This window comes from Lipotes vexillifer, unplaced genomic scaffold (assembly GCF_000442215.2).
Source record: "Lipotes vexillifer unplaced genomic scaffold, Lipotes_vexillifer_v1.1 scaffold90, whole genome shotgun sequence".
Taxonomy (NCBI): domain Eukaryota; kingdom Metazoa; phylum Chordata; class Mammalia; order Artiodactyla; family Lipotidae; genus Lipotes; species Lipotes vexillifer.
Window position 1 is genome coordinate 1,355,724 of NW_006782310.1, and position 11,475 is coordinate 1,367,198.

The 11,475-nt window shown below is 42.7% G+C and overlaps 1 protein-coding gene across 2 annotated transcripts in view; it reads right to left on the reverse strand.

The window, feature by feature from the left end:
- The window catches only part of GAREM1 (GRB2 associated regulator of MAPK1 subtype 1), a 204,950-nt gene that overhangs the window by 53,629 nt on the left and 139,846 nt on the right, over positions 1–11,475 (reverse strand). For both annotated transcript variants that reach the window (XM_007455169.1, XM_007455168.1), the window contains exon 3: positions 771–901. In XM_007455169.1, coding sequence (XP_007455231.1) covers positions 771–901 — 131 coding nt within the window. The remainder of the gene's footprint in view (positions 1–770; positions 902–11,475) is intronic.

An 11,475-nucleotide genomic window follows, 5' to 3' on the forward strand; every position in this document is an offset into this window, starting at 1 on the left:
TGAGGTTAAACAAAATCCTTTCAATGTGAACACTTTCTCAAATGAGTCAGTGTAATCGTGGATGTGGCTGAAGAAGGTGCAGTGGGTTTGCAGGATGAAACAAGGCTGGACCTGGTTGGTGGCATCGCTTCTCTGGTTAGTCCCTCTTCTAACCAGACCTCATCAAAGAGCTCGCTCACTGTGTAGGAGGGGACAGAACTGTCCCTTTAAGAATGCAAAACCAACACAGCACAGTAAATAGTATTCAGCTTTCCTCTGAGGAACAAGGATCAATAAGTACCTATTGGGCAACATTCGATACATCAATTTTCCCTCCTTTGTAGACTGATATTGACAGAATGAATACATGCTGATGTCAGGGCATGCTCTGGAAGTCCCTCTTTCTCTCAATAAGTGTTTGGTATTAGATTCACCATATGCCTTTTGCTTGCTCTTACAAGTAGAGCATCTAGCCTCACAGAAGATGTGGCCAAAAGATGGTTACATCTTAGGGAATAAAGTCCAAATTTTAAAAAAGGAAAATAACTTTTGATCTGCCTTAACAGTTATTCTATCCAAAGATAATGCTAACTAAGTGTAGTAGTAACCTTTGGGGTGGGGGTCAGCTCGGCTACAGCACAGTTCTTATAAGACCAGTTTTGGCCATTGACACCAACTCATTAGCAAGATGGAACCTCCTAAGAGGCACAGATGCGCACTTACTGTGTACACAACAACCTGAAAGCTAAATTATCTTAGTGAGGATAAATCTTTGGTTCTTTCAGAACTACCTTCACGTTGAATGTTATTTCCTCCATGACGTACACGCGTTCAGGAAATGCTTTAGCCACCTCCTCCACACTGTTGAAATATTGCACTGGCTCCTTTACATCTCGGTCTTGTTCCAGCAGCTTGAATTGCCCTGAAATACGTGATAAACGGAAGAGATATGAGATGTTTACGCTGGACAGCTGTCACCGTGGCGACAGCATCCCCTTTCCTTACTCCCACTCTTCTCTGTCAAAGGCTTTCTGAGCATTATCATTCAAAAAAAGAAAAAGTTACAGTGGCAAAAGGTTTTCTTGAACTAGGATATTTATTTAAAAATCAGCTTAAAAATGAAAGCAAACATATTTTTTCTTTTTTTGCTTACTTTCAGAGTTTATTACCAGAGGATCAATAACAAATTTGATGGATGCTTACTTGTAATGTAAACTCGATGTTGAAAACTTAATGTGTTATATAAATGGTTGCTCATGTTGTTTGTGACAGTAACTCACATTGTCGTTTAGTTGTAATAATGCCCCCCCCCCCATACATTATATTCTAAAACCAAGGCTGAGAGGCCTGGGGGAACTGATTTTTTTTTACTTAATATTTTTTAAATGTGCAATGGAATAAAATAATATGTGGACCCTTAGCTTTCACAGATATCCTTGGTTTCAACAATACGTAGGTGATGCTGAGGGCTCAGGAGCTGCTATAATTTGTAATTCTATAGCTTGGCTGCGGCACACGCGTGGGGCTTGAGACCAAGGGGCCTGGGGCGGGCGCTGGGAGGAGGCCCCTTGCAGTGAGTGAGCCACTTGGCATCTGGAGCAGCACGTAGCTTCCATCTTTCCTTTTTACTACCATATGTGAAATTCATGAGAGTAGAATATACTATCAAAGTATCCATAATTTGGGGGATTTCTGAAGAACTCTGAACATATTCCTAAAAATGTCAAGGCTCTATTATGCTGCTTGGACGTTTTTGGTATTTGTGATACTGCTGCCACATTCTAGAGGAGCTGCTTTCGGTTTAGAATAAAAGACCATATACAATCAAGTCCATGACGCCATGTTTCTTAGTGGTCATTTTCTGAACACTGTTTACAATATAACACTTGAGAAACTTGAAAAGGAATGAAAAGCTATTATGAGGCAGATCTCTCTGCATGCGTCCACGGGGCATCAGGCAGAAATAGGGACACTTTCATACTTTCAACACATTTTCTTTAAAGCATCTACTAGGTGGAGGCATTATTCTAGATGCTGGAGATAAATCAATCAAGAGACCAGATAAAAATCTCTGTCCTTTTGAAGCTTACACTGAAGTGGGAGACAGAGGATAAATACAATCAATCAGTAGAATATATGCCAGAAGGTGAGACGTGCCATTAAAAATAGGGTGAGGGGGTTGGAGAGTGCAGGGTGGCCAGAGTAGGCATGGCTGAGACAGTGACTTTGATGTAGCTGGGCAGTGAGTTCTTAGAGCTCTAAGCACACGCAACAGTCTACACAGAAACCCTCAGGCGGATGGGTTGGTGCATCTTTGGCATGCTGTGGCTGGAGTGGGGGTGAGTAGAAGCTAAGAAGGAAGAGAAAGAAAGTCAGAGAAATAACAGGTGGTTTAGGTTGTCCACAGCTTTGCAGAACTGTGGCTCTTCATCTGAGTGCGATGGGGAGCCACCTGAGGGGTCTAAGTGCAGAAAAGGCGATTTAACCAATGTTACAGAAGAATCATTCTAGTTGCCGTGTTGAGGACACGCTGTAAAGGTGCCAGGTGTAGAAGCCCAGACACCAGTTAGGAGGGCCCTGCAATCATCCAGGTATGAGACGGCCGGGGTTTGGAAGCAGTGAGGAATGTGGGCTGAGCGGCTGAGGAACGGAGCTGCCACTAACTGAGATGGGCAGGTCTGGAGGGGTAAGATGAGGACGTAAGATCAGGAATTCAGTCTGGACAGGTTACGTCTATTAGACATAGAAATGGAGATATCCCGAAAGCTCTTAGATGGATACATAAGTGTGGATGTCAGGAGAAAGGTCTGGCTGGAAATAGTAACTCTGGGCGCCACTGGAACATGGATGATATTTAAAGCCATGACATTTTTTTTTTTTTTTTTTTTTTTTTTGCGGTACGCGGGCCTCTCACTACTGTGGCCTCTCCCGTTGCGGAGCACAGGCTCCGGACGCGCAGGCTCAGCGGCCATGGCTCACGGGCCCAGTCGCTCCGCGGCATGTGGGATCTTCCCGGACCGGGGCACGAACCCGCGTCCTCCGCATCGGCAGGCGGACTCTCAACCACTGCGCCACCAGGGAAGCCCAAAGCCATGACACTTTAATGATGACAACCACGGTCTCAAGTGTAGACTGAGAAAAGGTCCAAGGTTTGAGTTCTGGGAGACTAAGGACTGGCCAGGAAAATAAGAGAAAAATCCAGAAGTGCTACATTCTAGAAGCCAGGTGATTCGAGTGCCTCAAGGAGAAGAAGCGGGAGTGACGTCAAATGCTGTGCACAGGACTGTGAAACGAGACTGAGAACTGCTGGATTTAGCAGCTTGTGTTTAGCTGGGGATTTTGATACGAGCAGTGGAATAGCTGGGCCAAAGCTTGATTGAAACTGAGAGCCTGAGAAAGGAGAGCTGGGAATAACAAGAATGGACAGCAGGTGATGTTTCGGAGAGTTCTGTGATGAGGGGAGAAGAGACACTGAGTAGCAGCTAAAGGGAGGAAGTGGGATGGGGCCCAGAGAGTGTTTTTGTTTCCTCAGTACGATGGGAGAAGTACCAGCATGTTTGATGCTGATGGGAACGACGCACAGATGATAAGCAAGATTACTGGAGCACATCCTTGAGGACATGGGGGGACATCAGAGTGGAGGAGCTGGCCTTCAACAGGAGTTCATCTGTGGCAGGTTCAGTGGGACCTGGGGGAAGCTCCCTCTTATTGCTTCAATATTTCCAGCTAAAGTGGGAAGGCAGGCATCAGTTGAGAATAAAGTTGAGAGAGGAGGTGTTGGAGCTTAAGGAAAGAGGGGAAGATTGTAAAAAGTCCAGTGAGGGGTTTCCCTGGTGGCGCAGTGGTTGACAGTCCGCCTGCCGATGCAGGGGACACGGGTTCGTGCCCCGGTCCGGGAAGATCCCACGTGCCGCGGAGCGGCTGGGGCCGTGAGCCACAGCCGCTGAGCCTGCGCGTCCGGAGCCTGTGCTCCACAACGGGAGAGGCCACAACAGTGAGAGGTCCGCGCACCGCAAAAAAAAAAAAAGTCCAGTGAGAATGAATACCATAATACGTCTGGTGGGCAGCCCTAAGTTCCCACTTGAGGTTAATGGTCAGCATTTGAAAATGAAACCAAACACTCTAGTTGTGTGTTTTCCTCTAGCCAATGTATGACGCCCAGGGGCTGGCGTGAAGCGGGTAGAGATTTGGATTCAGCCAATTACCAAGTGAGTATGAGACGTGAAAGAGGGACAAAGCAGGCAGGATGTATGCAAGGGAGTTCACGGAGCTTGAGCTGGACCCAGCATCTTGGGAGGGAGAGAAGAGGATGAAAATAATCATGGGATCAACGGATGGCAGGTTCTGACGGACTTGATTTCCGTGCCCTGGAGGAGTGAGCTTGAGAACCAGGCAGAGGAGAGAGGTCAGAGAGTGGTATGTATGCGACTGAGATCACGGAGGGATGGAGCTGTTGGCGATGCTGTGGTCGAGGGGGCGACCATGGGAGGTAAGCATTGTGGTGGTGAGAAGCTAAAGGAACTGAGAAGCCAGGGGTATCAAATGAATCATACAGGTAAGCACTGAAATCTCCAAGGGTGAGGAGAGAAGCACTGCTGGGGAGAACGGCAGTGAGCCAGGAGTGAGAACCATGGGGAAATGAGGGAGGAATCCTAGGCTTGGTAGATGAATGTACCAACAATGGGGGGAGCAGGGGATGCTGTCTGATGACAAGAGATTTACAGCTGAGTTTTTAGGGAGCAGTGAAGGTCAGGGTAGCAATGAAGACCATAGAGACACTTATATCCCCTCAACTCTGGGGCAAAAAAAAAAAATAGAGCTACCACCTGAGAGGCCTTCAGAGAAGCAGTGTTTTCAGGGCATATGCAGATTTGGGTTTTAACAAAATGAAAGTAATTTCAGAGGAGGGTTTAAGGATGTAGGGCTTTTGCTAGCGATGAACCTTGATGGAAGCATTTTCAAGAGTTAAAGGGTAGGTGATGAGGACAAAATAGAGGATGCACCTAGACATAACAGCTCATGTACCTTTTAGAAAATGTAGAGGGATGAATAACACATTTGAAAATACAAAATACGTTGGACTGTACCTTTTTCATAAAAAACAAATTTTTAAAAATCAAAAAGATTATGGCAATCTCAATACTACTTATTTAAACAAATTCTGCCAAATTAAACTTTTCATTTGTCATTATTCTACTTAGTCTATGTACAAATTTTTAATAACTGGTTTATCTACAGCTTTATACTGTTTCTCTCTGTATTTTCCTACATTTTCCCACGTGATGACACAATACTTGCATAGCACTTAATAATGGATTTAACTATTTTTCTATTCTTACGTGGTCAGTCTGAGTTTGGCACGTGCCTAATGTAAGTGGGAACTCTGCCATGTACACGTTTTATGATGCTGGCAAATTACTAATCCATCTGAGCCTTGCTTCTTTGCCTGTAAAGTGGGGACACTTCATAGGGCTGCTGTGGGGATTAAGTGAGATGATGCAAAGTACTCAGCACAAGTAGCCACTCAGCAACTCTGGGCTCCCTTCCCTCTTCTGCAAAGAGATTTTCTTTTGTCTTCTGGCTCACATTTTAGGGATAAATTTTCTAGCGTGAGGTTATTAAATCAAAGAATAATACACAATTCCTTATGTTTACCATGCACGGCTATATTTTTTTCCAAAATGCCAAAACCCATTTATATTTCTATGAATAGGCTACAAGCCTCCTAGTTGGGGCACAATCTTGCCAGAACTGAGTATTTTTTCAATTAGACAATTCAATGCATATTAAAAAGCATCTCTTTCCTGTATTAATCTGCATCTCTTTGAAGATCAGTGAAGCTAAACATTTGAATTTTTCTTGTACAAAACGACTGTACAAATATATAGTAAATATATTTGACATAGTCTACATTTCTTTTCACTTCTAGAGACATCTAAGGGCCTGTTGGATATTTATACTTGGAAGTCCCATTAGCACCAAATTCAACATGTCTAAAGTCAATAGGTACTTAATAAATGTGTAATAAATATAGTCCTGGAATTAGCAAACAATGAGGCAATGCATAAGTAATTGCAGGTTTTCAAAGTTATAAATAAAAGGTGAACTACATTACTATACACAAGGTTTGTTTCTGAACTACAGATGAATGTTTTCACTCAACAGAGAAAGAAAGCAACGGTGTACTTAAAAATCATTCAAATCTGAATAAGGTACAGAACCTCAAGACATATTTTTCAGGGACCAATCCAACCAAAGAACAGATTAGATAAGCAACTGGAATTATCTTCCAGGATGAAACAGTCTTTCAGCATCAGGATGTAATACACAAGGGGAAAAAAGTAGTCACCAGTGAGTAAGAGTTCAAATTTATGGGTCCATTTGGTGGGAATACCCAGAATCATCTGACAGAGACATCAGATATTTGCCAACACTTCCAATTATCTGCAACTGTAATTTATATTTTCTAATTTGTTATCAGAATAACAAAATAAATTGTAGATTTGGAAGCCAAGTCGAACTACCATCACTAAACCAAGTATAGTTTATGAAAGTCTACAAATTATCTTTCCACGAGCATGAAATAGTTTAACTTATTTTAAAATGTTGATCAATATTTTAGAAAAATTTTCCGAAGGCAGGAGGCAGGAGGATCTGTATGCAGGCCAAGTGGTCTGTAGATGTACAATCTCTGAGCTAACAGATTACCCGAAAGCTACATGCCTATACTAAATTCCATTCTGTCCCTTTGGAAAGACATTCACAAGTCAAGGATGTGTCACCAAATCCTATCACTTTCGCATCAAATGAGACATCACCCTACAGAATAGTGCTGCCTCATAGAAATACAATGCAAGCCACACATACAATTATGTGTTTTATGATGGCCACATTAAAAAAGTAAAAAGAGGTGAAAGTTATTTTAATAATATGGTTCTATCTAAACCAATACATCTAAATTCAATACAAGAATCATTAATTAAATTTTTTCCACATTAAGTGTTTTAAATCCCATGTAGGTTTTACACTTGCGGCACACCTCTGTTCACACTACCCTCATTACAAGCGCTCAACAGCCCATGTGGCTAGTGGTTGCTATATCCATGTGGGTATAGAACGTCTCTGCTTTCTCTTAAAACTGCAGATACTGTTCACGTCCATAAAAAAGATCATGTGATGGAATACCTCCTGATAAAATAGGATGTTTCATCTCATGAAATAACAGCTTCAGAATGCTTGTATTTTCTTTTCCTTGCTCTGTTTGTCGTGATCACTGATATTCTGGTTCAAAGAACAGAGCCTGGGTTTCTTGATATAAAGCACCTCTATCCCCTTAACACCGTTTTTCTTCTCTTTCAATTTGGGTGCTCGTTCTTCAAGCATTCTTTAGTTATTTTTCTCTTGTGTCTGAGATCTCTTACTGTTAGCAGCCTCAAATATATTCTGGCATATGAACCAAATGAATAATCCTATCTGGTGTGTCTGTGATGTCAATAGTAAAGCTGTATAAATTCTAACCTTCTAGTCTCACCTGTGTTTGTCATCTCAGGAAAGATGGACAGGAAGACCTCAGAAGCACGCACATGGGAGCACTGACAAGAATCTATTCTGGGAATGATGAACATACACAGATGAAAGAATAAGAATAAAAACAAAGTATCAGCTAAATATGACCAAATGTTTTCACATCTGAACATACTGTACATCAGAAAAACTGATTCCTCTCATTCATTCTTTTAACTGTTTATTGAATATCCAATATCATCCATTAACTTCTGTCTCCTCTCTTCCATATAGTTTCTTTATATTGTCCTGTAAGATTTTAGTTCATGTTTCTTTGTGTACATATATTATTATTTTAAACATTTGCTTGTCATATGTTTAATGGTCTAAAACCAAATAAATATTTTATACTTCTTACACCCCACAAATACCTTTAAAATCTAAATATATCAAATGTTTTAATGTAATGTTTTAAATACCAGGTCACGGGATATATGCAACTTCCTATTTCAGGGGCTGGCAAACTTGTTTTGTAAATATTTTAGGTTTTGTGGGCTAAATGGCCTCTGTTAACAACTATTCAATTCTGGCCAAGTATCTCAAAAGCAGCCACAGACGATATGTAAACGAATGACAACATCTGTGTTCCAATCAAACTTTACAAAAACAAGCAGCAGGTCAGATCTGGCCCTGAGGCCACACAGTTTGCTGACCTCTGTCCTGCAGGGAGACATCAAGAAATGAAAGACATCAGACAGGACATCAGAAATGGAAATGACCAACACTCCTAAGTAGTTGTCCTGAGGTCTCTTGTAAGGTAGTTGAAACTACACCCTAAGCCCGCCCATGTTCATCTTAGAATGGCAGTTTTCCCTTTAAATACGAGTCTAGTGTTAAGCTGCACGTGAGGATTGTATTAGGAGAATAATGCAAATGAAAAGCAAATGTGCCCACCTCCTCTCACTGTATTTTATGGCTTCTATTCTCCTATAAAAGAGTAGAACCCTCTCAGATGAGACAAGTTGAAGTTTTCTGGGAAAGATGCTGAGCCGTTGTGTTGCTGTTCCCTGTGGCTGCTGTAGCCTGGAAGTCGGAACTTGTCAGAGTCAAATCCTGGAGCCAATTTAAAGAGTTAAGAGCTGGTTTCCTGACAAAATGTGAAATCAATTTATACAACACATCTTCCCACAATCCCCACATGGAGGAACTAATTTTTTTAACAGACCATTTCATGAATAACAGAGTCTTTGTGCCACCAAATGAAAACATTTGGAGATCGCTGAAACATCTGTTCTGAGATGTTACTGTCAAAACCCTGTTCCCGGAGAGGGAGGAAACTGCATTGTCTTTCAACGGTTTTGTTAATTTCATAAACCATCTCCATTGTGATGGAGGACCCTGAAATTCCCAGGACCGAATCCAACACCACAATGGTTGATGACAGGTTAAAGAAATTTAAGGTAATATGTAAAAAGCAAAGATTGGTACTATTATTGCACTGTTTTCATGATGTGCTTCTAAAACTATATTACATAATTAATCTGCTGACAGGGAATAACTGTCATCTAGAAAATACCCATTTCTTGGTGTGTGTCCCTCAAGATAATCACAGTGATTCACCTCAATAGAGATGATACATTAAGCACAGACAGCTAAGAGGCCCAAAGTCCTACGTGAGGCATCTAAGTTTCGAGCACCTGTATGATGCTGAACAGACAGTAGGACCACACACTCTCCTTTACTTAGAGGGAAAAAAGGTCACTTGTCAGAAATGGAAAATGGAAATAAATTTTGCTAATTAAGAAGAGTCAGCAACGATGCTGAGATGCGTAGAGATAACAGAGAGAGTCAGAAGTGGTCAAATTCAATTCTGTCCCGTTTGCTACTGGCTGGGAAGTTATGGTCAACAGGCAGTGAGAAATAAGTCCCGTGCTACTGGGAAGGTGGGGCTCCCCATGATTCATGCCTCCCTGGTCCCTATCACGCCTGGTGATGAGCACGGCCTGCGGTAAATCTCCTTTCACAGCTCTTGTTCTACCTATTTCAGGGGTTGGCAAGTGGCTGACTTTCTGTGTGTAAATAAAACGAAACGAGAGCCGAAACCTCTAGTATCCATCTGTGGGCCTCCCACTCTCTCAGCTCTCCTGGGGGACTCCCTCTATCACCTTGGCTTCAAGACCACCTATAAGCTGACAGCACACCAACATTCCCTCCAGCCAGATCTCTCCTGAATTCCACATTGGTCTACCCAATACCTGGTGCATATCTCCAACACTTTTTCCACAAAGATCTCTCAAAATAAACATATGCGGGGCTTCCCTGGTGGCGCAGTGGTTGAGAATCCGCCTGCCAATGCAGGGGACACAGGTTCGATCCCTGGTCTGGGAAGATTCCACATGGTGTGGAGCAACTAAGCCCATGCGCCACAACTACTGAGCCTGTGCTCTAGAGCCCGTGAGCCACAACTACTGAGCCCGCATGCTGCAACTACTGAAGCCCGCGTGCCTAGAGCCCGTGCTCTGCAATGAGAAGCCCGTGCACTGCAACGAAGAGTAGCCCCCACTCGCCACAACTAGAGAAAGCCCACGTGCAGCAGCAAAGACCCAACACAGCCAAAAATAAATAAATAAAATAAATAAATAAAATAAATAAATTAAAAACTGAACTCATCTTTCTACCTTATGAATCAAGCAGCCACCCAAGTCAGAACCCCGGGTGGTCATCCTTAACCCCTCCCTTTCCCTAATCCCTCACGTTCAACTGGTGTCAGTTCAACTCCATTCCCTTTCTTGAACAAACTACAACATCTCTCGCTTTGGCCAGTTTTACCAGTTGATTGCTTTACCCCTTGACTTCCATTCCAGAAAACTATTCTTTCCACTAGTGCTTAAAATTAAAGTTGAATCATATTTTAAATGAGGATAATTTGCAGAGGATTTATTTACAACAGGGTCACTGATAATGGTGTGGGTGTGCTGCAGGGGAAGCAGAGTGAGAAGCTAGGGACAGTATCAGAGAAGAGGTTACCACCATAGGCCTGTGGTGCCGGGGGAGGGACTAGTTACAGGAAGGAGAACGTTATGTAAATAAGGTTGCCCTGGGAAGGGGAGAAGCAGCTGTTCCCAGGCTATCCTTCAAGGGAGCCACGAAGCTGGAGAATATAAAGACCTTGACCAGCTTCCTCCCTTGACCCGCCCATCTCCTGCTGGGGCTATCTATCCAATGGCTGAACTTAGCGGGAAATCAAAGGGCATGAGAGTTTGCTGATTTGGCCCTACTAGTCAGCCTCTGGGGAGGGGCAGGGTGGAGGCAGTGGAGGACAGACTGGGGGCGGGGGTGTATGCCCTTCTACCCTCTGATTAAAAGACTTTGGAGGCCTTCCACCTCCTGTAAAATTTAACTTTGTAGAGAATATATAGGCCCTCCAAGATCTGACCCTTACATTCATTATGCTAAAATCCATCTAGAACCATCCACAGTGAATTATACTTCTTCTTATACTGAACTCAAGATCTGGAATGCCTTTCCTCTATTCCCAGGTTTGGCCAAGCTATTCATCCAAAACCAATTCACGCTTCACCTACTCTATCAAAAATCTTCTTAGCTCAGGTATATACCTGGCCGCACTCTTTTGTGATCTCACTGTCTATAGATCTTTATCCAAGCATGTAAATTTTACCATTCTCATTTGTTTACATGTCTTTGTAAACTAAACAGTAAACTCTCTAAAGAAAGCAGGGGGTGTGTCAATCACCTATTTATTCCTGGTGCCCAATACTGTGCAAGACACATAGCAGGTACTTAATAAATAACAGCTGAATGAGGGAATGAATTTAAGTATGAGCTTAAGTCCAATGTCATCCATGAAGCTCTCCCTCACAACCTCAGCCCATGCTGACCTTTGTTCATATTTATCCCCGGAGTTTAACTATTCCCTACTTATTTCACCTGTTTTTGTATTGTGTTCTTAGACCACAAGCACCCTGACAGCAG